Source organism: Malaclemys terrapin, chromosome 10 (assembly GCF_027887155.1).
Source record: "Malaclemys terrapin pileata isolate rMalTer1 chromosome 10, rMalTer1.hap1, whole genome shotgun sequence".
NCBI classification, from domain to species: domain Eukaryota; kingdom Metazoa; phylum Chordata; order Testudines; family Emydidae; genus Malaclemys; species Malaclemys terrapin.
Genome location: NC_071514.1, coordinates 62,118,498 through 62,143,996, shown reverse-complemented (window position 1 = coordinate 62,143,996; position 25,499 = coordinate 62,118,498). Strand labels below are relative to the sequence as shown.

General features: G+C 42.2%; 2 protein-coding genes across 4 annotated transcripts in view; one reads left to right on the top strand and one right to left on the bottom strand.

The window, feature by feature from the left end:
• TMEM186 (transmembrane protein 186) overlaps nt 1-24,831 on the top strand; it is a 45,225-nt gene extending 20,394 nt beyond the window's left edge. The window contains exons 3-4 of the transcript XR_008446464.1: nt 23,582-23,668; nt 24,509-24,831. The gene's annotated coding sequence lies outside the window, so the exon portion shown is untranslated. The remainder of the gene's footprint in view (nt 1-23,581; nt 23,669-24,508) is intronic.
• ABAT (4-aminobutyrate aminotransferase) overlaps nt 1-25,499 on the bottom strand; it is a 152,783-nt gene that overhangs the window by 13,160 nt on the left and 114,124 nt on the right. For all 3 annotated transcript variants that reach the window (XM_054041963.1, XM_054041962.1, XM_054041964.1), the window contains exons 6-11: nt 19,338-19,387; nt 7,903-7,983; nt 6,454-6,546; nt 4,109-4,171; nt 1,800-1,863; nt 819-967 (exon numbers count right to left, since the gene is read on the bottom strand). In XM_054041963.1, coding sequence (XP_053897938.1) covers nt 819-967; nt 1,800-1,863; nt 4,109-4,171; nt 6,454-6,546; nt 7,903-7,983; nt 19,338-19,387 — 500 coding nt within the window. The remainder of the gene's footprint in view (nt 1-818; nt 968-1,799; nt 1,864-4,108; nt 4,172-6,453; nt 6,547-7,902; nt 7,984-19,337; nt 19,388-25,499) is intronic.

Below are 25,499 nucleotides of genomic sequence, written 5' to 3'. Positions count from 1 at the left end.
GATACGAGGAGCATGTGGAGCTCAGGAGCTAGGTAGGGAGCAAGCACCAGCCTCGTCAACCCCACCTCCTCCGAGCAACCGCACGAGCCGTCCCCCTCAAGCCATCCCCGCCCCCAAAGTTTTAGTCGGGGTATATAGTAAAAGTCATGGACAGTCACGGGCTGTGAATTTTTGTTTACTGCCCATGACCGATCTGTGACTTTTACTAAAAATAGCCGTGACTAAAATGTAGCCTTAGCGATGATGTAAAAGGCAGAATGGAACAAAGCTTGCTTTCCAGATTTAGTTTGGAAATGAAGCCTCAATCCTGCAACTGGCTCTGCATAGGACCCCACTATACCTGCATAGGCAGACCTCATTGGCTTCACTGGGGAGCCACACCGGCATATAACTTCATGGAGCTGGTTATAGGAGCAGAGCCTGAATCCAGAAATTTTACAAGGAAAGCAGGAAAGTCCATGTCACTTTTACAGAGTTGCTTTTCAGAGGACTCAGCACACTGAGGCTCACCCTTGTGCACATTTCCCCTCTCCCAAATTTGGGAGAGAAAATTAATTCAGATGTTTTTAAACAAACCTTTCCTTGTATGCGAAATTTCACTCTGGGGCAAATTTCTGCAGACCATTCATAGTTTCATAGTAGACCGTTCTTTTTAAATGGCAGCGGAGGCAGGCTATTAACTGTAACAGCTTAGGGAGTACTGCTTTCATCCAAGGCCGTTCCAATTCCTGAAAATTTTCTTCCAAGTTAACAGCAGTTAATCCCACTAACTTCATTATTTCAAAATGAAAACAGAATGCAGACAGAGAAGTACTCACCTCTTCTAAACAGCGGGCTTCTTCCTGTTGATTCTCTTTCACAAACTCTTCCAGGGGGTATTTTAGTCTTGGGAATGGAGCAATCGGCCAGTCAAATGATGGAATGTCTAATTTGTGAATTGCTTTAGAGTGAGTTGTAGCTAAGCAACCTAAAAAACAGAAAAACAAAAATTGAAACAAAATCTCACTAGAAATAAGGAAAGAAACATTCTGAGAGGTGAGAAATTGTCTTCTACTGGGCTACTGGAAAGAACTGGATGATTCCGTTTTAACTGCAGTGTTCAGATTAATTTATATTTGATTATTCTGGAGTACTGATTGATTGGGTTTGGGGATTTCTATTAGGCGGAGCATCATTCTGAAGAGTTGGATGGCATCTATACTATTTAAAATGTAATTTTAAAAAAGCTAGGAGAATCTGGTTACAGGATGGTAATGGCCACTACAGTTAAATCTGGGTTTCATCTTCCCAGTATTGATAAGACCAAACCACGTTCTAAATCAAGCTACAGCCCTGCAAAGTTCAAAGCAGTAGCACAGTTAGGTAACATGTTTAAAATATGAAACTCTCCCTTCTGCACTGGCAGGACCAAATGGTATCAGACAATATCCTGTAAAAAAACAGGTTCCCCCCAAAACGGTAGATTTTTAATAGTGTGGATGGCAAAACTATGGGCCTAGAATGAAATTGGGCCATCTCCCGAAGGTGAAAATCCACAGTTAACCACACCTCCAGTTGAAATAAAATGCTGTTTTAGTACATTTCTAACAAATTTCATTAGCATCAGATTTAGGTTCCAAATATTTTAATAAATCTATGGTTTTTTTTACTGATAGTATTTCTATCACCAATTCATTGCAAAAGAATCTTTCATTTAAAATATATAAATACAAGGAGATAAATATGCACTGCTGTGTCCAATATCATCAGAGAAAGGACGAGGGCAAAAATATATAGGTTACTGGGAGTGTTTTTCTTACCCATGGTTCTTCCATGGAATCCACCCATAAAGGACAGAATACTATAGTCAGGGCACCCTGGAGACTGAAATAAAATACAGGATATGTCAATGAACTATTCGAACAACAGGAAGGTGGCAGTGTAGCTTATTGGAATGGAATCATAAACAGGATTACATAACTGGACTGAAGAACACACAAACATTCTACTTGTAATCAAATTGCCAGTCAAGAATATGTCCATCAGAGCATTAGGAAAGACAGCAAGATTTTTGCTACTTTTGGCTGTTGCCTCAACTAAAATGCAAACAAGTTTTACTCTTCAGGCAGCAAGTTCAGTAAAGTATATTCACACATTTCTTTGCCAAGAAATATTCTTCGTCAATTTAAAATTATCTGACCTCCTGTAAATACCATGAATATTAAAGACAAATATCGGCCAATTTAGCATTCCATCTTCAGACTGCTTTGCAAATACTAACTATTTAATCCTCCCAACACACCGGGGGGGGGGGGGGGATCAATCAGCCCAATTTTTTAGAAATCAAGACAGATGGTAAATTGCCAAAGGTTACAAGGGAATTAGTGCCCAACACATGGATCAATGACTTCAATACTTATAAGCGTAAGCATGTATGTAGGTGTTTGCAGGATTGGGTCCAAAGAGGCAATTAGACACAGGAACACCTGAGTCCTCAGGGCTGCACTCAGATCACCACACACCTCTCTATTTTGATTTACTTATTGGACGCTGAATGAAAAATAAACTAATATAAAGCGTATGGAAACTTTACAGTAGCTGAACTTTAAAAGGGACACTGTTGGGTTATTTTAAAGAGACCAGTCCCCTTCTTTGTGATCTAATCTTAAAAGTGAAAGAACTGCCTCCACTCCTGCTCTTGGTTTATATCTTGTGCTAATCAGTCTCTTTCTCTCTGGTTCCCAAGTCGCCAACATTTAGTTTCCAAACACCAAAGGTGAATATTAAAATTAAACAAACCCCTCTTCTTTCTGCATTTGTTCTTTTCTTTTAGGATTTCATGGAAACTCTTCTACTATTATGTTTTGTAAAACTTTGTAAGGTCTGTTTCTGTTAAATGCAAATCCTAGATTTGGGGCCTAAAAATACGCAACCAGTTTTTCTTTAGCCATTAATAATTCAATCCCACTGCATGGTGGGGAGCCTTGGAGAGAAAAGCAGGCCCAACACCCCTGGGAACAGAGGCAGGGAGTGCCTTAACTTCACACTATGAAAGGATGGCCCTTATATATCACAAGACTGGTGACCTCAGTGGGCCCTTTGCAGCTTTGGAGAGGCAGAAGATACCCTTCCTAGGAACAGCAAAAAAATGCTTGGATCAAACACAATGTGGGTTTAATCCTAAACTGAAGTGAGCTCACACAAGATGTAGCTGTGGGCGGGATAAAAGTACTTCTAGCACATTTACCACCTCCCTCAATCCTATGGTTGCTGATATAAATCAGATCAGTCATAGGGCAGCTTTAACTCATGCCAGCTGGAATGGTCCCTATGAGATCATTCTATCATTCCAAGATTGCAAAAACAGAGTGTGCTCCAGTACCCAGTTCTCACCCTGGCTTTGGCGCAATTTAAAGCACATCCCAGCTCCCCTTCCAGCAGAAGAATCTCCAGGAGCCTCTTCAAGACAGTTTAAAACATTGCACCACTGAAGCAACACAACAGGAACGTACCCTGGGCCAAGGATCTGGCCATGGAGTTAGAGATTCTGTAATTTCCAAGATGCTCACATCTTAGAAGGTATCCCAAATTAAACACATTCTCCCACTTCATTAGTAACCTTGTGTATTAAGGTTTGTGACTGGCTAGAGCAACACAATCTGGGTTAGAGCTGAACTGGCACTTCACAGGCTTTCCAGCTGCATCTTAATTTCTTGCTCCCTTGTGATTATGTGATTATTCCATTGCAAACTAGCTTCTTGATTAATTTTAAGTCATCAAACCACAGTTTTGGAAAAAATTAAGAGGACTGTTAATGTTCTTAATCTTTATTTATAAAATCTGTGTATATTAGTGCTCCCCACAGTCTCTCTCAGCACATGCACGTCTCTGTAGCAGATGGTGTATCACATAAAGAGGGCAGTTTTAACACAAGTCACAACTACTATCTCGGGAGGCAGCAGGATGCCAGTAGCAGGCCTAGAATTTTGGTTGGGAGTGAGTTATAATTGACCATTCTTGAAGCTTTTAGGTACTAGTATCCATTGCAATGTTAGAAAGCCCTGGATTTTTTTCTGTAAACAAATCAAAAACTAACAATCTGGGTAAGATAACAGAACAGTAAAGTTACCTGGTTAATCATGCATGTCTCCAGTTCTTCCTTTGTGACATTATTATTACCCCTTTCTTTGTTCTGCAAAAGTAATGAAGAAGTTTTTATGAGGTGTCCTAGATGACTCTCTCATTATTTGCTGGTGAAGTCTTGCTGAAAAATCCTACTGTAATAAAGTGTCTGAAGGATTAACCAGCAGGTAAAATGACAGACTTGATGAAACCATATATGGATTTTTAAGCCACAAATTACATAAAATCTCCAAAGCTTAACAGGCACAAGTCTGTCTGGAGTGGGCATGAGAAAATAGTCAGAAAATCCTTTTTATGTCTCTCTTTTTAAAAAGAGAATAACTCTTTTCAGTATTTCAGATGTAGTGGAAGCTCCAGGGTTTGTCTGTGCGACCACTCTTCATTGCCCGTTTGTCTCTCCTTAAGCTAATTATGAGTTTGTTTAGTCTAAAGCGGACAGTAACTTTTTCCTCTGAAGAGCTCCATACATTGTTTCTCTTGAGTGTCATGTTGTGTGGGATGATCTAGCATTAGAGGCATTATATGCTCATTCTGAAAGTCAAAAGGAGAATGAAGGGACTTACCTATTTTGTTATTAAATGAATTTAGAGGGGGCAGAGAATGGCTTAGGGAATTAGTAAAAAGATTAGCTTCTTTTAGATGGTAAGCACTACAGAGCAGGGACTCTCTCTTTATCTATGTTAGCACTAGGGACAATGGGGCATGAATCCTAACTGGGACCTTTGGGCTCTACTGTAATATATAAGCAACAATAACAGCATATGGATTTAAACTAATGGTTGCTGCAGCTTTAACTGGTTGACTGTATGATACCGTCACTCAACAACATTCCATTCAGTATACATCTTCTATGCACAGAGATGTTAAAAGATTTGGCCAGCTCTAGTTTAGTTCACGATATTAGGAGAGAGACTGTGAATGAGCACAGCCACTTGTGACTTAGGCTTTGTTTATACTAGCACTTTTTCACATCCCTGACAGACAGAAGTTTCACCAAGAAAAGCACTGGTATGGACAGCACTATGTCGATAGGACAGCATCTCCCACTGACATAGCTACCACCACTCATTGGGGGTGGTTTACTTATGCCGGCAGGAGAGTTCTCTTCCACCAGCACAGAGCAGCTACGCAGGAGACCTTACAGTGGTGCAGCTGCAGCAATACAGCTGTGCCGCTGTAAGGTCCGTAGCGTAGACATAACTTAATGCTGTCTTTCCAAACTAGGGCAAGGAAGATTTTATACCAGACCCTTGCATGTTTAGTTTAGGCAACACATTTTAAGACAAAAGCTTGAAAAAAAATGTTTGTTTAAAAAGATAGCCTCACTGGTACTTTTGTAACCAACTTCTTCTAACCCCTTTTTGCCCTAGAATCACACACACAGGCCTTGGAATGCCAGAAACAAAAATGCACTGCAACAATTTTAAAGAATGAAGCTTTTCCAAAATAGTTTTGCTATGAGCCATATGGGCCTACTGGCTTCAAGGTGGAATTTCAGGTGTTGGTTTTGACCTAAAAAACCCAGAAACTGCTTGGTATCTGTCCCTCACTCTCTCCACTTCCAATGCCTTACTGTCACAGTTGCATCAGCAGCTTTCCTTTCATTTGGAATGCTTTTGTCCCCTTCTTCCCCTCACTGCACCCAAGTCTGAAATAGCCCAAGTTTATACACTACAAAGCCTATTTGTTTGCATAGGCATTGTCAGAAGACAGACCAGTTGAGGGTAGAATTTCTGGTTGGTGAGAAAGTGTGCTGGAGGGTTTTAAGCTGCATCAGTCAAATGATTTGTGATGGTAAAGAGGGAGGAAGGGGTGCGGCTGCACTGGCTGATCTTTACTTTGTATCTCCTGTGTTCTTATGTTTTTAAAATGCATGTCAAGGAAGCCCAAAGCGTTGTATGGATGCCTTTCAATGTGGAGTTTGTAGCAGACCGGAATCTAAATAAATATTGTAGAAACCAGGATAGAAACACAGGCTCTGTTTGGAGCCCTGCCAGCTCATGAGAGAGCAGATCTTTAAATAATCACTTGTTCAAGCAAAATGTGAATTTTATATCTCTATTTTTACCTGATCCACCTAATTCTGACCAGGGAGAGGAGGCGGCACAGGGAGAAAAAAACAATAGTTTTGTAGTGAGAAAGCTGCTGACACATCTGGGATCTTCCAAGTGAGAAAGTCAAAAGTACAAAGGTCTATTCTGGTTTCTACAGTTTAATCCATAATTGTATAACTAAAGGAACACATTCCATGTAGATTCAGTTCTTACGAAGCACTGTTGATGTCTAGGTTCTGCAGTTTTGTAAAGAGTCATACTCAGAATTTTGACTCACCCTGTACCACATGAATATTGCTTTAAAGGCGTTTTCATTAGAGCAGGATCCACAGGACATGGTGATAATCTGTTGCAAGCCTTTAGGAGCCACCTGTCAACAAAGAGACATCATAAAGCTAAAATAGCAGTTATGGAACAAAGCAAAAATACTAACCAGCCCCATTTAATTCCCTTACTCAGAATAAATCCAGTGCAGTGTCTGCATGCAGACACCACCACCACCTCTCACATTCAGCTCTTAAGAGAACAAAAGGATTGATTTCATCACGGTGGAGGGTGGGAGATTCTCTTTGAAATTTCATCTGCAAAGTTCTCTGCATGGGAACATCCAGCTTCATTTACGGATCCCATTCTCTTGAAAAGGGGAAGGCAGGTGATTCAGCTGCTAACAGTTAAACCACAACATTTCCTATTCAAATGCTTTTATTTTTACCCTGGTAAGTCTGTACCCTGAATACCACATGTTTCTTCATAAACATTGATCACAATTTTAACAAAGAAAGAGAAAACACACACATTCCTTTACAGAATAATTACACGAATAACCACCATCTGGAGAAAGGCACACATGGAAAATAACCTCAATGCCAAGCTCCACATGCTCGGCATACAAGGAAAAGAAGGTTGACAAACAATGCGTCACTTGGAGAAAGCCTCTAGTGAAAATACAACAATGAAAGGTTTGGAGGCCTCATCTTTAGCTATTCACACTTTGAGCTAAAGGATTGTTAGACAGAACTTTAGCCTTGTACTTTCTGGGTTCCATGTGAAATTTCCCACTTATGAAAGGGCATTCATAAACTGGAAAAGGGGTAGAACACCAACAAAGCAAAAACATTGCTTCCTTTGATGTTTAGTTCTTCAATCTGTAAGCGATGATTACTCTCAACACTCAGTCTCATTATCCATAATTTCAGTAGATATCTTCAAGAATATAGAATAATGATTATTTAATAATAGTTCCAACTTTTGAATCTCTTCAAGAGCGGAAGAGCAGCACAATCTGGTCAGTTCTCTGATGATCTTTTAAAAAAAATCCTGGTGTTCCTTAAAATCTCTTCAAATCCTGTTTCCATCATGGCTTTAAGCATTGTAGGTTGGATTTTGTTATGCTCTTTAGGCCCTGATCAAGCAAAGCAGATGCTTAACTTTAAGAATGTGAGTAGTCTCATTAACTAAAGCAGCTACTGCATTTTTCATTGTGTTTCATACCTTCTGAACCCCTTCATCAGTGTTAATATGGATGGTAGGAATATTCTAATGGGGGGTGTTTAAGATAGTTGCACAGAGCTCTATTTCTTATTTGTGATTAAGTAACTTTGCAATTTACTGATGCAACAGAAATTTCAGATCCTTCCTCTCGGGGCGGGTTCGTATCATACATGCACTTTGGAGAATATGCAGACTTAGAATATGGTAAATCATCATAGTTCATTCTTAAACTTACCGAAAGCAAAGATTCCTTTAAGTTTTCAGCAAAATTCTCTGGAGGTAAAATCCCAAGAGCAGGTCTGTTAACAAATGTACTCTGAAAAGTGAAGGAAGAGAAACGGTTAAGTATTTAACATCATAAGAAAAAATCTGTGATGTTGAGATTGCGATTCAAAAAATGTAAATATAAATTAAACTAAGTCTAAAGTTCAAGTACACTTACATTAGGCAAATTCTTAAATATTTGCAGTTATGATACAGAAGTTTTAAAAATAACTGAAAATATTCAAGTCTCAATAAATTCACCCATTTTTCTGTCTAAGCCCAAATTTTATTTTCTTTGAGGGTCACCTTTAAAGAAAAATATTCTAGACTGCACTAAATGTTTTTTCTTTAACACTGATCTTTTATCCCTTCACCCTATTCTTTCACCAAAATCTCAGTTCCTTTTATACAGAGGAAATAAACTTTAAAGCCTTAATTATTTGGCTTCAGTTAGAATGGCTAAACCCAAATTTAATTAAGATAGTGTAACAGTTTCTTCCTTATCAGGCTTCAAGGGAGACCAGTTCTGAACACTGTGGGTATAAACACCCTCCAGATATTATGACAATACAGGATTTTGAGGCTGGGGGAACTAGACAAAGATATGTTCAAAGGACAGGAGAAAGATAAGCTGCAAGAATCAGCAAAGCAATTCTTGCAATAAAATAGTTTCCCTGCAATAAAATTATGCACACAAACACACATGCTCTTTCCCTTATAAAATCCTCTCTCACATTTACAATAGTGAGTAGTACATCAAGGGAGCAACATGTTAGGCAAAACCATGTCTGGATGAATGGATGCTGTAGGAGGAATGGGGATTTGTGTTCTGATTTAATGAGAGATACTGCTACACCAGATTATGTAAAATTGCATTCAATGACTTTGTGCAGCTTAGTTTTAGTAGCAACTCGATTTTGCGCTCAGAGGTTGATCAGATTGGTACTGGATTGTGAGAGAAGGGGGTTAAAATCATCCAAACTACTGGCCATAGTTTACATTTTGAGTTGATTGTGTCTACTCAGCTGCACATGAAGTGTCTCAGAATGCTGTTGCAACACTGAACCAGTTCCAATCCCCAATACTCATGAAGGTAATCTAACTGGTGAGACAGAGCTACGCAGAGAAGACTGACATGAACAATGGCTGAGAAAGCAGAGATGATATTCATAGAATCACAGAAATGTAGGACTGAAAGGACCTCGATAGGACATCTAGTCCAGTCCCCTGCACTGAGGCAGAACTAAGAATTATCCAGCTCATCCCTGACATGTGTTTGTTTAACCTGTTCTTAAAAAACTTCCAATGATGAAGATTCCACAACCTCCCTAGGTAATTTGTTCTGGTGCTTAACTACCCTTATAGTTAGCAAGTTTTTCCTAATGGCTAACCTAAATCTCCCTTGCTGCAATTTAAACCCATTCCTTCTTGTCCTGTCCTCAGTAGTTAAGGAGAACAATTAAATCACTCGCTTCTTTATAACAACCTTTACATACTAGAAGACTTCTGTCCCCCCCACATAAGTCTTCTCTTCTCCAGACTAAAGAAACCCAATTTTTTCAATAGTTCCTCATTGTCATAACTATAAAGGGAAGGGTAACAGCTCTCCTGTGTACAATATTATAAAATCCCTCCTGGCCAGAGACTCCAAAATCCTTTTACCTGTAAAGGGTTAAGAAGCTCAGGTAACCTGGCTGACACCTAACCTAAAGGACCAATAAGGGGACAAGATACTTTCAAATCTTGGTGGGGGGAAGGCTTTTGTTTGTGCTCTTTGTTTTGGTGGTTGTTCGCTCTTGGAACTAAGAGGGACCAGACATCAATCCATGCTCTCCAAATCTTCTGAACAAGTCTCTCATATTTCAAACTTGTAAGTACAGCCAGGCAAGGCGTGTTAGTTTTATCTTTGTTTTTTTAACTTGTAAATGTACCTTTTGCTAGAGTGTTTATTTCTGTTTGCTGTAACTTTGAACCTAAGGCTAGAGGGGGTTCCTCTGGGCTCTTTAAGTTTGATTACCCTGTAAAGTTATTTTCCATCCTGATTTTACAGAGATGATTTTTACCTTTAATTTTCTTTAATTAAAAGCCTTCTTTTTAAGAACCGGATTGATTTTTCCTTGTTTTAAGATGCAAGGGGATTGATCTGGACTCACCAGGAATTGTTGGGGGGGGGGGGAAGGAAAAGGGGGGAGGGGGAATGATTAATTCCTTCTTGCGTTAAGATCCAAGGTGTTTTGGATCAGTGTTCACCAGGGAATTGGTGGAGTCTCTCAAGGCTACCCAGGGAAGGGAGTTAGCACATTGGGAGTGGTGGCAGCAAAAGCAGATCTAAGCTGGTAGAGAAGGTTAGAGGTTTTCATGCAGGTCCCCATATCTGTACCCTAAAGTTCAGAGTGGGGAAGCAACCTTGACAGTCATGTTTTCTAGACATTTAATCAGTGCTTAATTTGTAATGAAAGAGGTGCCAGGGCTCAAACAATTTTTTTGTTTTACTTTTATAACTGATGCAGCAAGCCCAGAGGTGCCAGAGTGATGAACTGCCAAGCCTAGAGGTGCTGGGTCTCAGCCCTGGCAAGCCCAGACACAAATTAAGTACTGCCTTTAATCATTTTTGTTGCTCTCCTCTGGACTTTCTCCAATTTGTCCACATCTTTCCTGAAGTGTGGTGCCCAGAACATGACACAGTACTCCAATTGAGGCCTTATGCTGAGTAGAATGAAAGAATTACTTCTTGTGTCTTGCTTACAACACTCCTGCTAATACATCCCTGAATGATTGTTTGCTTTCTTCAGTTCTGTTTTCCATGCCGTCTTTGGGAGATACCTGGAAGGCTCTATTGTACTATAGTATATTTGTGTTTGCCGTTTAAAGTAAATGGCATGATAAATAATATTTAACACCTTTCATCCATAGATCTCAAACACTTTGCAAAGGAGAGTATCATTATCCTTATTTCACGGATGGAGAAGTGGAGGCACAGAGAGGTGAAGTGCTTTCTCCAAGAGTCCACACCCAGTCAGTGGCTAAGCTGGAAGTAGAATCCAAGACTCCTGGATTTCCAGTCCAGTGACCTATCCACTGGACTGTTGCCACTGTGCATGTAATTCTCTCACACATTAGGATGTGTGGGTAAGGATAAAAGGGGTAAAAAAAACAAGGGTGGTGTCTTGGTAGGGGTCTACTACAGAACACCTAACCAGAAAGAAGAGGTAGATTAGGCTTTTTTTTTAAAAAAAAACAACTAACAAAATCATCCAAAGCACAGGACTTGGTGGTGATGGGGAACTTCGACTACTCAGATATCTGTTGGGAAAATAACACAGCAGGGCACAGATTATCCAACAAGCTCTTGGAATGTATTGGAGACAATTTTTTATTTCAGAAACTGGAGAAAGCTACTAGGGGAGAGGCTGTTCTAGATTTGATTTTGACAAATAGGGAGGAACTGGTTGAGAATTTGACCGTGGAAGGCAGCTTGGGTGAAAGTGATCATGAAATGGTAGAGTTCATGATTCAAAGGAATGGTAGGAGGGAGAACAGCAAAAAAGAGAATATGGATTTTAAGAAGGCAGACTTTAGCAAACTCAGGGAGTTGGTAGGTAAGATCCCCTGGGAAGCAAATCTAAGGGGAGAAACAACTGAAGACAGTTGGCAGTTTTTCAAAGAGACTTTATTAAGGGCACAAGAGCAAACTATCCCACTGCGCAGGAAAGATAGGAAGTATGGCAAGAGACCACCCTGGCTTAATCAGGAGACCTTCACTGATCTAAAAATCAAAAAAGAGTCCTACAAAAAATGGAAACTAGGTCAAATTACAAAGAATGAATATAAACAAATAATACAAGTATGTAGGGATAAAATTAGAAAGGCCAAGGCACAAAATGAGATCAAACTAGCTAGAGACATAAAGGGTAACAAGAAAACATTTTTCAAATACATTAGAAGCAAGAGGAAGACCAAGGACAGGGTAGGCCTGTTACTCAATGATGGGGAAAAACAACAAGAGAGCATGTGGAAATGGCAAGGGTGCTCAATGACTTCTTTGTTTCGGTTTTCACCAAAAAAGTTGGTGGTGATAGGACATCTAACATAGTGAATGCCAGTGAAAATGAGGTAGGATCAGAGGCTAAAATAGAGAAAGAACAAGTTAAAAATTAGTTAGCAAATTAGATGTCTTCAAGTCACCAGGGCCTGATGAAATGCATCCTAGAATACCCAAGGAACTGACTGAGGAGATAGCTGAGCCATTAGCGATTATCTTTGAAAAGTCATGGAAGAGGGGAGAGACAATGAAGCAAATAATTAAGCAATCAATTTGCAAACATCTAGAAGATAATAAGGTGATAAGTAACAGTCAGCATGGATTTGTCAAGAACAAATCCTGTCAAACCAACCTGACAGCTTTCTTTGACAGAGTAATGAGCTTTGTGGATAAGGGGGAAGCGGTAGACGTGTTATATCTTGACATTAGTAAAGCTTTTGATCCTGTCTCGCATGACCGTCTCATAAACAAACTAGGATAATGCAACCTAGATGGAGCTACTATAAGGTGGATGCAAAACTGAATGAAAAACCATTCCCAGAGAGTAATTATCAGTAGTTCACAGTCATGCTGGAAGGGCATAATGAGTGGGGTCCCGCAGGGATCAGTTCTGGGTCCAGTTCTGTTCAATATCTTCATCCATGATTTAGATAATGGCATACAGAGTACACTTATAAAGTTTGTGGATGATACGAAGCTGGGAGGGGTTGCAAATGCTTTGGAGGATAAGTTTAAAATTCAAAATGATCTGGACAAAGTGGAGAAATGGTCTGAAGTAAATAGCATGAAATTCAATAAGGACAAATGCAAAGTACTCCATTTAGAAAGAAATAATCAGTTGCACACACAAAATGGGAAATGACTGCCTGGGAAGGAGTGCTGTGGAAAGGGATATGGGGGTCATAGTGGACCACAAGCTAAATATGAGTCAACAGTGTAACACTGTTGTAAAAAAAAAAACCCATCTTTCTGGGATGTATTAGCAGGAGTGTTGAAAGCAATACATGTGAAGTAATTCTTCCACTCTACTCCACACTGATGAGGCCTCAACTGGAGTATTGTCTAGTTCTGGGCGCCACATTTCCAGAAAGATGTGGCCAGGAGGGATTTTATAGTACTGTATACAGGAAGGTTGTTACCCTTCCCTTTATATTTATGACAAGCTCTATCCCCAATTTTCTTCTGTGCAACAACATGCAGGGACACGCTGTGGAGCTGGACTCCTCTTTGCTTCCCAGAGGTGGGGTCCTCCCCAACTCTTCCCTCTCTTACTCAGTAGAAACAAAACGTCTCCACTACAAGAGTCCTCGGCACCTGCAGAGGTGCAGCAGCAAGATTTGCCCCACCACAGAGAAGCTAGCGAAAGACTAACTACAAGCTCATCTAAGTGAAGCCAACATACTAGACCCAGCACAATCTGGCTTTAGACCCAGACACAGAACTGAAACTGCTTTAGTGGCACTGATGGATGATCTCCTCCTGACAATGGATAGAGGCCAGACATCCATTCTCGTCGTCCTAGACCTCTCTGCAGCATTCAACACTATTGACCATGAGATACTGCTGTTTCACCTGACAGAGGTGGCAGGAGTTCAGGGTGATGTGCCAAAATGTTTTCAGTCCTTCTTGGAGTGACACACCAAAGACCAGTAATGGGAACTGCACTTCCATCACTAGACCCTTCAATTGGGGGGTTCCACAAATATTAATTCTCTCTCTGGTTCTTTTCCACATCTATATGGAAACACTGGGTGAACTGGTCAGATGACATGGACTCAAATGCCAGCAATATGCAGATGATACACAGCTCTTCAACACTTATGACCATGTCAACCACCACCAAGGTGGCCCAGTGCTTGGATGAGATCAGCTTATGGATGAACAACTGGCTGAATCTGAATCCAAGCCAAAGAGGGCAAAGGAAAGTATTCTGAGGAGTTTTCAGCCATGGTAGAGTCTTCTGTGATTGAATAGTTCACGTCCAAAATTGGTCAATTCAGTCCATAGTCTAGGAGTACTCTTGAATTCCTCACACCACAACAACCACAAGTAATGCTTTCTACCTAATCTCTGGTTGGCTGGGAGACTCCATCCCATCCTGATGGATGAAAACCTGGCCTTAGTTATTCAGGACTTCATCACCTCTCAAATGGACTATAGCAATGTAATATATCTGGGCATGAAACCTTCAACACTTACAAAATTCCAATTAATACAAAATGCTCTTCAGCAACACAGGACAGGTGTGATATGCGCACAGTAGCCTCTGTACTCTACACTAGCTTAGGAAATTAACTCCCCAGGACAGGACTATCACAAACCTCAACACTTCCCATTCCAAGTGCAAGGTGGATTTCTTTGACCTTGCTTTCTCTAACATACACACACAGAGAAAACAAACAAAAGAAATCCATGCTATCAAAACAAGACACTCCACTGCTACTTCCTCTGGGAACAGGATGAGTGAACAAAACATGTGACAGCAGTTAGTCAAGTTGCTTAATGCACTCCTAGAAGGTACTCAGATACTATGGCAATGACCATGGTATAAAAACCCTTATAGAATAGAGTTTGGTGTTGGTGGTCTGTAGGTGATAACTGAGTGGGGAGTCAGTGAGCACCAACTTGTACAGTACACTGTTTGAAAAACAGTTTTTGTTCTTAAAATCACTGTTAAATTATTAACACAGATGAATTTGGTAAATTTATTCAAGTGATTTGAATGGAATATCATGGATTGACGTGTTCCTCCATAGTACAGATTTTAATCTTTGCAGATGTTCTATTGTCAAACAATATGCTACTTTTACCAGTATATTAAAAGTGAATTAAGTACAAGTCAGTAATGTTTGGCAATGAATTCATGTATCAAAGCAGGCTCAACAACCCATGATTACTACAAAACAATGCTACTTTTCCCAAGTTCTCATTAGAAATACAGTCTGAGCTCCAGTGAAGTAAGTCCTTATAGGTCTCCAGAGAGAAGAGAGTGTTTTCCTAAATCCTCTATGTTTTTCAGTGAAAGGCAGTCTGCATGTTATTTGATATTTTTCAATCTCTTTCTTGGGGAGTGAAGCTCATCTTATTCAGGAAATGCATGGAACATGATCAGAGCAACGAGAGATGTGAATTGCAATATTTACAATGTGTAAGGAAATCATCAGAATTCTTGAAAAATACACAGGATCTAACTGGACACTAGCCAAAATTTCATAATTTATAAAAATATGTAATTTCTGAAACAATGTTTACTTCTGTAGGCTCAGACTTAAATAAATCGAAATACAGATATTCCTCTCCAATTGTTTGAACAGCAAATTTTGTTTGGTGTGTACTAGAGCTCTTATTTAACTTTTGTCTTTACTAGAGAAAAGTTGCCACATAAAACTAGATGCTTGAGAAAAATTCACAACAGATTAATGGATTATGGGCCATTTTGAGAAGAAAGTATGTTTTTCTTTTGTTGTTAAAAAGAGATAAGCCCAGCAACAAGAGAAATAGAACATTTAAATCATCTGCCACCATTTCAAATTAGCGAGAATAGATTCTTCACAATGGGATAAAAATATAGTACATGATGCATTAAAAAAAATAAGGACATAATCCCCAGAAGTAAATTTTATTCTTATCATTAACAATAAACAAAGTCCCTGGAATATTTTTGGTGCCTCAGGGGAGATTACTCCGGTAAGAGTAAGACTAAGGGCTAGTCTACATGAAGTGCTACAGGGGCGCAGCTACGTGCTTCAGCTGCACCACTGTAGTGATTCAATGTAGACACTACCTATACTGACAAAAGGGGTCCTTCAACTGGTGTAGACAATCCACCTCCATCCATCTAGTACTATCTACACAGGGACTTAGGTTGTCTTAACTACGTTGCTCAGGAGTATGGATTTTTCACATCCCTGAGTGACACAGTTTTGTCAATCAAATTTTCTAGTGGAGACCAGCCCTGGGAACGGGAATGCATTTTCACAGTATGGCTGACACTCAGCAGTCTGCAATCACACCCCCATATATCACTGTTGGCTGCAGTAGGTTTCCAGAAGCCCTTGCTTTTTGTAATTCCCTGACTATGGAACTAAATGCTTTCAGTATACTTCAGTGCAAATGGACATATTGCCTACAGTTGCCAAGACAAAGCATTGCCAGATGGGTTCTGGGTGACTCAATTCTGTCTTTTTTCCCACTGAACTGATGGAGGCCTATATCATCCACTCTAGAAATAAAACCAGGAGACTAACAGTGTCTGTGCAGATCATGTTTAGGAGAGATGGGCCTAGCTATAAAGTTCCTATCTGGACTTTGCAGGCATTCTGATCTGCAATTTCTTCCAAACTTTTCTCTGACATTTAAAGTGCCAGTAGACAAATAGGCTAGTGCCACCAAACACCATGGTGGTAGACCGCTCTTTGTTAGATTAATGCTGCACTGTATTAGGGTGTTTTGAGCTGACCTAGCTCTCCATGTCGGTTTTTAAAAAAGTTTTGAGGCATTTTGTTTTAATTTCAGGGAAGGTAGAATCACCCACCCTGGAGAAATGAGAACTCTCCTTGAGAATTCACTGGTCTGGTCTTTCACATCTACACAGTGTTGCTGAGCTTTTGCGTTCAGACTCTCATAAAGTTCAGGGCTTAACTTGGAATCATGCAAAGTTTTCAATTAAGTTAATTCAGTTCATCATCCGATGTATCCAGGGCTGGCTCCTGGCACCAGCGAAGGAAGCAGCCAATAGAAGGGGTGGCACTCCGTCCGTTATTGGGGCGGTACAGCCGGGTCTTCGGCGGCACTTCGGCGGCAGCTCAAGCGCTCTGTTTTAGTCTTCGGTGGAAATTCGGCGGCAAGTCCTTCACTCCGTCTCTTCCTCTTCGGCGGCACTTTGGCAACCACTCAATTGGGTTTTTCTTTTTTTTTTTTTCCTTCGCCGCTTGGGGCGGCAAAAAAGCTGGAGCCAACCCTGGATGCATCTACCCACATGCACAAGCTAAACTGTCAAAAGTCATGGAAATTAAAAAAAATATATACAAAAATCATGGAACCCATGACTTCCAGAAAGGCCATGGCAAAAAAGCAGACTGAATTATAATGCAATATTATTCAAACATCTTTCATGTGGGATTCCCCCCCATAATTTCCGCTTCATAAGAAAGAACAGCATCCTACACCCTTGTTGCCTAAGACATAGGCCTTGGCTACACTTGCGAGTTACAGCACAATAAAGCAGCCCCGGGCGCCCTAGCTCACTCCCCATCCACACTGGAGGCACATAGAGCGCTCTGACTCCGCAGCTACAGCACTGCTGGAACTCCACCTCGGCGAGTGAAATAACGTTTGCTGCACCCCGCTGGAGTGCCACAGCACCAGTGTGAACAAGATTTTGCGTTACTGCGCTGTGATCAGCCTCCGGAAACGTCCCATAATCCCCTTAAGTCAAGTGGCCACTCTTGTCATTGCTGTGAAATCGGCTACAGGAATGCGGAAATGCCCTTTCAAAGCTTGGTTTCGGAGAAGCCAGCTGCTTATCAGTTCCAAGAAAAGCAAACATTTACTGTTGCTTTGAGTGAATGAGAGAGAGGCTGGGAGAGGGGGGTCTGAACTTACAAGACAGCACGAGGACACACTCTCAGGACCCCAAAAACCCACTCTCTTTCCCCGCACATACACACAACACATTCCCTGTCACATTCCACCCCCCCCCCATTTGAAAAGCACATTGCAGGCACTTGTATGCTGGGATAGCTGCCCATAATGCACTGCTCCCAATACTGCTGCAAGTGCTGCAAATGTGCCCACACCAGTGCGCTTGAAGCTGTCAGTGTGGACAGACTGCAGCGCTTTCCCTACTGCGCTGTACGAAGGCGGGTTTAACTCACAGCGCTCTGTGTAGTGTAGTGTACATCTGCAAGTGTAGCCATGCCCTTACACTGCTAAGCAATATATTCACATTATCTGCATAATTACTCCATATCTGACGTCCCAGTCCTTGTCCTCAAAGGACACCTGCACAACACCTTCAAAAGACAAGCCTGAGAATTTAAATTTACAACTCTGCTAGACACTGAAAATCATGGACTTAAGACACTGAATTTATGGCTCATTACAACAGTCTATAAGCCACAAACCCTCCTTTTCCTTCAACTGTAGAAGTGTTTAACTGCCCATTATCACTTTGAATGGTCTTTTGCAATATCTGGTAAGTCCTTATCTGTTCCACCATCTATTTAGCTGTAACACTCTGAGTACCTTTCCCAGATCTGAATAAGAGCTCTGTTTAAGCTCAAAAACTTGTCTCTTTCACCAACACAAGTTGATCCGATAAAAAATATTACCTCACCCATTTTGTGTCTCTATTATTTGCATAGATAAACTGGGTGAGGTAATATCTTTTATTGAATCAATTTCTGTTGGTGAGAGAAACAAGCTTTCAAGCTACATAGAGGAAGAGCTGAAGAAGAGCTTTCTGTAGCTTGGAAACTTGTCTCTCTCACTAACAGAAGTTGGTCCAATAAAAGATATTACCTCACCCACCTTGTCTCTCTAATATCCCGGCACCAACACAGCTATGACAAAACTACAAACAATATATTATTTGTATAGGCATTTAAAATAATTACCTTACTCCCAAACTATCTCACTGCACTAGCCTTCTTGTTTTAATTCTACAAGGATATGACAGTGCATCAGTACCTGAATGACATCCCTTCTCACAACAGTGAGCAAGGCACAATAAAAATCCAGGATCCTGGATTTAAATTACCATTTTCACGTTGTGACTAGAAGATAGCATCGATTTTGTGCTCTCTTTCAAGGAGTCATGCTAGATTCCAAAAAAGCAAAGCTTGCTAACAGACTCATTCAAAGTGCTTTGTTCAAGAACACAACAAAAATAATTAATTCAAAACAGCCTGGCTTTGAAGGGAGCATTTATTTGAATTAGTCTGTATCCACAAAAACAACAAGGAGTCCAGTGGCACTTTAAAGAAGTGGGTTTTTTACCCACGAAAGCTTATGCCCAAATAAATCTGTTAGTCTTTAAGGTGCCACTGGACTCCTTGTTTTTATTTGAATTCTCTCTTTCAAGTATGTACAAAGTGATGCATAAATATGCCATCTCAAACTCCCTTCTTCTGGAACTTACATAAAGTCTTTGTTGTTATCCTTAAACTTTACAGAGCTTTTTTAAAAATAGTGAGGCCCCCCACCCTTCCCCCCCCCAAAATTAAAGCATGTCTACTCACATACTAAACTGATTTGCGAACAAGCCATTTTTAAAAAGTTAACATAAGATAAAGCAATAACAAGGATGGGAGGAGTGAAAAACTGATTTAAATTATTTTGTGTCTTTTATACAAACCACTTACCAAGTTCTGTGGCTGCTGGAGAAGTTTCATCAGAGATGGATGGCTGTAACCTAAAACAAAAGAAGGAGACTATTTCCATCTGGTTTCAAGTAGCCTTTTTGAGATTTATTCATCAGTATGTACTGTAGAGAGTAACTTTATTTTCTTAACTTGCTGTTTTCTTAGTGTCATTTCTAACCTTTCCACGTATTAAAGTATTAAAGGTTGGTTCTTTTCTAAAGTGGCACAAATTGTTATGCCCCTATGACTTACATTCTCTTCGGTGGCTGAGGGACAAATGCAGCATCTGATTACAGGGAAGCGTGCGATACCACCAAACACTCTGGTGTAAGACTTCACTAGTGTTGGGGCTTATCACCAAATTGACAATTAGGTTGAAATGGACACAGCATGATCAGTTGCCCTATTAAAGTTTGATTAAAACAGATAAAACAATTACAGACAGTTTGAAAAGGAATCAGGCCCACAGGTGACATATGTGAATCTTTCTTGTATAAATGAAGCTCTTTGGTGATTAATCTTTTTAACCATCAGTTTGAAGTGCTGCCATCCACTTGAGTGGTGGAAATTTGCTTCCTCTTCACTCTGGGGTTACCAAGTTAACACTTCCCATTTCTCTTTAGTACCAAATGTATCTGTCACCCGCTTTCTTTTACTGAGAATGGTATCACTGTTGCTAGATCAGTGCCACTAATGTTTTTCGGCTCAGATTCTATTACTGTAAATGTTTAAAAAGCATGCACTGTGGACTGCTTATTTTCCCACTCTGAAGAGATTCTTTCCAAGAACAGAGGGATAGTAATCATAACCATGACTTGTTTGAGTAAAATGACCTTCATCAAGCACTGAACATTGTATTGTCGTACAAACTCATTTGTCCACTCAAAGTCAGTCTGGAAAATTATGCTCCATCCTTATGCTTCTCAGACCATACTAGTCCCTCACTTCCAAGCACAGAAAGGATACAAATATCACCCAAAAGTGGCCGATGATCACAAAGTGGGAGGAGAGAACCCCAAGTAGCATCATTCCACCTTTCACCCTTGAACTTGTGGAAGTTCTTACACAAGAATGGTGCATAGTTTGGGCTGCTGGGTTTGGTGAGGGGGTATCTGATATAATCCCAGGACTGGCCCACAACATTTTAGCACCTGAGGCAGGGAGCTCAAATGACACCCCCAAGCCCTCTCGCTTGGGCCAAAACATTGAAAGGTCTCAATTCTGCCTTCTTCCTGTTCTACTCCTCTCATTGTACTGCTCTGCTACCTACCCCAATAAAGGAGAACTAAAAACTTAAAATGCCTTGTTCAAAAAAGGATAGTTACCTGTTCTGTAACTGGCGTTCTTCGAGATGTGTTTCTCCTGTCTATTCCACAGTAGGTCTGGGTGCTCGCCACATGCACCGGTGCCGCAAGTTTTTCCCATAGCAGTATCCGTACTGGGGGAGCACCACTGCGACGCCTGGAGTGGCGCCTGCATATCGCGGTATAAGGGGAGCCGCGGGCTCCCCACACCCTCGGTTCCTTCTTGCTGGACAACTCTGACAGAGGGGAAGGAGGGCAGGGTGTGGAATAGACAGGAGCAACACCAGTTATGGGACAGGTAAGAGGAGGTTACTCACCCTGTGCAGTAACTGACGTTCTTCGAGATGAGTGTCCCTGTGGGTGCTCCACTCTAGGTGTTGGTGCGTCCCTGCGCCTTCACTCGGAGACTTTTCGTAGCAGTACTCGTACTGGCCACACATGCGCAGAGGCTGCCCCCCGCAGTGAGTCTAGGATAATAGTGCGCATGCGTGGCCAATCTCCTCAGTTCCTTCTCTACAACGGAGGCTACCCCAACTCCGAAGTAGAGGGGAGGAGGGTGGGTAGTGGAGCACCCACAGGGACACTCATCTCGAAGAACGTCAGTTACTGCACAGGGTGAGTAACCTCCTCTTCTTCTTCGAGAGATGTCCCTGTGGGTGCTCCACTCTAGGTGACTTAAAAGCCGTGTATCTTAAGGAGGTAGGGACTTCGGATCTGATAGGAACGCCGTTGATAGTACAGCCCTGCCCAAACGTATATCAGATAGAGGGCCTTGAGTAAGGGCATAGTGTTTAACAAAAGTGTGCTCAGAGGACCAGGTAGCTGCTTTACAGATATCAGCCAGGGGAACTTTGCGTAAGAATGCTACAGAGGCAGCCATAGATCTAGTGGAGTGTGTTCTGATGCCGTCTGGAGGTGTAACTTTCTTCATCTGATAGCACAACCGGATGCACTGAGAAATCCAGTTTGAAAGTCTCTGGGTAGAAATAGGTGTACCTCTGGAACGCTCCGCGATGGAAACAAAAAGTCTGGAAGAATTTCTAAAAGGTTTGGTTCTATCCAAATAGAAGGACAAGGCCCTGCGTACATCTAGTGTATGCATTGAGGCTTCGAATGAGTTCGCATGTGGCTTCGGGAAAAAGGTTGGTAAGTGAATCGGCTCATTAATGTGGAACGAGGAGTGTACTTTAGGAAGAAAATTGGGGTGTAACCTGAGGGTAACCTTGTCTTTGAAAAATATCGTATATGGTGGGTCTGCCATAAGAGCTGCTATTTCTCCTGCCCGCCTGGCGGAGGTAATTGCCACTAAAAATGCTGTTTTCATCGAAAGGTGTAAAAGGGAACACGTGGCTAGGGGTTCAAATGGTTGTTGGGTTAGGCAAGAAAGAACTAGATGAAGGTCCCACGGGGTGGTGGGTGGTTTTATGTCTGGGTAGAGGGTTTGGAGTCCCTTGAGGAAGCGCTTGGTGATAGGATGAGCAAATACGGAAGTACCCTCAATTTTGTCATGAAAAGTTGTAATAGCAGCTAAATGGACCCTGATGGAACTGGAAGAAAGGCCGGATTGCTTAAGGTCCAATAGGTAGTCAAGTATGAGCGGAAGAGGTGCTGACGTGGGACTAAGTTGTTTAGTTGAACACCAGTGTGTGAATCGTTTCCACTTACATAGATAGGTGGTGCGAGTAGATTGTGTTCTGCTATGCAGGAGCACTGTTTGAACTTGTTCAGAACAATCTAGTTCATTTTGGGAGAACCATGTAGGAACCATGCTTTGAGGTGGAGCATGGATAAGTTGGGGTGGAGAAAACGGCCGTGTTGTTGTGATAGGAGGTTCGGAATGAGAGGCAAGGGGATTGGTGGTCGAATGGACATTTTGGTGAGAAACGGAAACCAGGGCTGTCTGGGCCATGATGGGGCAATTAGGATCACTTTGGCTCCATCTGTTCGTATTTTTATCAGGACCCTGTTCAGAACCGGTATCGGGGGAAACGCATACAGTAAGTTTTGGTGCCATGGGATCATGAATGCGTCTCCCAGGGAATGTTTGCCTAGCCCTGCTCTGGAGCAAAAATTGGGACATTTCTTGTTTTTTGCAGTTGGAAAGAGGTCTATTACTGGATAGCCCCAAATGCGGAATATGTCACGAATGATGTGCCCGTTTAATTCCCATTCATGATCCCACGGGAAACGTCTGCTTAGTTCGTCCGCTGTGGTATTCATCACTCCAGGAAGGTAGGCCGCTGATACCCGAATGTTGTTCGCAATGCACCAGTTCCAGAGTTTCATAGCCTCTGTGCACAGGGACTGGGATCGAGCTCCCCCCTGCCTGTTCACGTAGAACATGCATGCAATATTGTCTGTCATTATGCGTACGTGTTGGTTCTTGATCGGTGGTAGGAATTGACGGCACGCATTGCGAATGGCTCGAAGTTCTAGGACATTTATATGGAGAGAGGTCTCGGTTGAAGACCAAAGCCCCTGGGCTGTGTGGTGAGACATGTGTGCACCCCATCCTGTCAGAGATGCATCGGTCGTCAGTATGAGGGATGGAGCCTGCTGAAGAAAGGGGACTCCAGAGCAGAGGTTGGAGTGAATTGTCCACCACTGTAGAGAATCTTTGACTCAGGCAGGTATGGAGAGAGTCTTGTTTAGAGGGTGCACATTCGGTCTGTACACCGTGGCCAACCACGCTTGGAAGCACCTCATATATAGACGTGCATTTTGAACGACGGAGGTGCACGAGGCCATGTGACCTAGTATTTGTAGGCAGTCCCGGACAGTCACCTGGGGACTGTTGCGAATCCTTGTGGCTAGTTGACTTATAGAATTGAAGCGAGCTGGTGGGAGAGATGTCAACCCCGTCCGGGAGTCGAGGTATGCCCCTATGAACTCCAGATGTTGGGTGGGGTATAATGTGGATTTGTTTTTGTTTACTTGCAGGCCTAAAGATAGGAAACAATCGATGGTAAGCCGTATGGATCGGAGAGCTTCGTCGAACGTTGAAGCTTTGAGGAGGCAATCGTCTAGGTAAGGAAATATTACGACCCCTTGTTTTCTGAGGTAGGCTGTAACTACGGCTAGGATCTTGGAAAAAACACGGGGGGCCGTGGACAGTCCGAAAGGGAGAACCCTGTATTGGAAATGTGTGGAGCCGAGAGTAAAGCGTAGGAATCGTCTGTGGGATGGGTGTATGGTCACATGAAAATAGGCATCCTGTAGGTCGAGGGCTGAAAACCAGTCGCCCTGCTCCAGCGCTGGGATTATAGTGGTGAGAGTGACCATCTTGAACTTTTGCTTTTTGACAAATTTGTTGAGCCGCCTGAGGTCGAGGATTGGTCGCCATCCCCCATTTTTCTTCTCTATTAAGAAATAATGGGAGTAAAAACCCTTCCCTCTGTGTCGTTCTGGCACAGTTTCTACTGCTCCCAGTTGAAGGAGATGCTGCACTTCTTGGAAGAGTAGTTGCTCATGAGATGGGTCCCTGAAGAGGGACGGGGAGGGTGGGTGGGGGGGAGGGAGGGAGAGAAAGGGGATGGCGTATCCAATTGTAACTACCTCTATGACCCATTTGTCGGATGTAATTTTCTGCCAGTGATGAGAGAATGGTCATAGGCGGTGTCCAAAGATAGGTGTGCCGGCTGAAGTGGGAACGCTGTTTTCTAAACCCTCGACCAATGCTTCAAATCTGCCTATTAGTTGGAGGGGGTTGCAGCGCCCCTGTAGAATTAGGACGACAACGCTGGAATCTTGGTCTTTGGTGTCGTTGTTGCTGTTGTTGTTCCTGTGGTCTATAGGAGTGTTGTGAAAATGTGGGGTAGCGTGGTCGGTGATAAGGTTGATATCTATATTGTCGTATTCTGGTCGCAGGTGGCTGGAGGCCTAGGGACCGGAGGGTTGCTCTTGCGTCCTTCATCGAATGCAGCACGTCGTTTGTGGTGGAGGCAAAAAGTTTTTCCCCATCGAAGGGAAAATCTTCAATGGTGCTCTGGACCTCTCGAGGGAAGAAGGAGGAAGAGAGCCATGAACCTCGTCGCATGACCACTGCTGTGGCGGTCGACCTTGCTGCAGTGTTAGCTACATCGAGGGCCGCTTGGAGAGCGGTGCGTGATATGGTTTGTCCCTCGGAAACCAGAGCTGTGAATTGTTGTTTCTTCTGTTCTGGGATGTGATCAATAAAATCCATGAATTTATTATAGTTTTTGTGGTCATATTTTGCAAGGACTGCGGTATAATTAGCTATGCGAAATTGTAGCGTCGAGGATGCATATACTTTACGGCCGAAGAGGTCCAGGCGTTTACTGTCCTTGTTGGCTGGGGTGGAGCGGGCGTACTGTTGTTTGGCCCTCTGGTTTGCTGCGTCCACTACCAATGAGTTTGGCGCTGGATGGGTAAAAAGGAATTCAGAGCCCTTTGAAGGAATGAAGTACTTCCTGTCCGCTTGTTTACAGGTAGGTAGGCTAGTGGCTGGATTCTGCCAGATGGATTTAGCGGGTTCTAAAAGGGCTATGTTGATTGGTAATGCCACTCTAGAGGAAGAAGAGGGCTGCAAAATGTCTGTTAGTTCATGCCGTTGTTCAGTGACTTCCTCTAAGTTAATTTTCAAGTCACCTGCAGCTCTTTTAAAGAGGTCTTGGAATTTGGCATCGTCATCCGACGGGGTTGGAGGAAGGGGAAGTAAGGCTTCCTCAAGCGTTACGTCGGACTCTGCTGGAATAGGAGCAGGACTCAGTTGCTCCTGGGAGTGTGACGGTGCTGCCTGGTATCTTATGTCACTGGCAGGTCCGTCACGAGGCAGTGCTAAACCGGTGTTGCGCCTGGTCGAAGTGCCGTAGCGCATGTGTTCTCGGGGGTACGATGC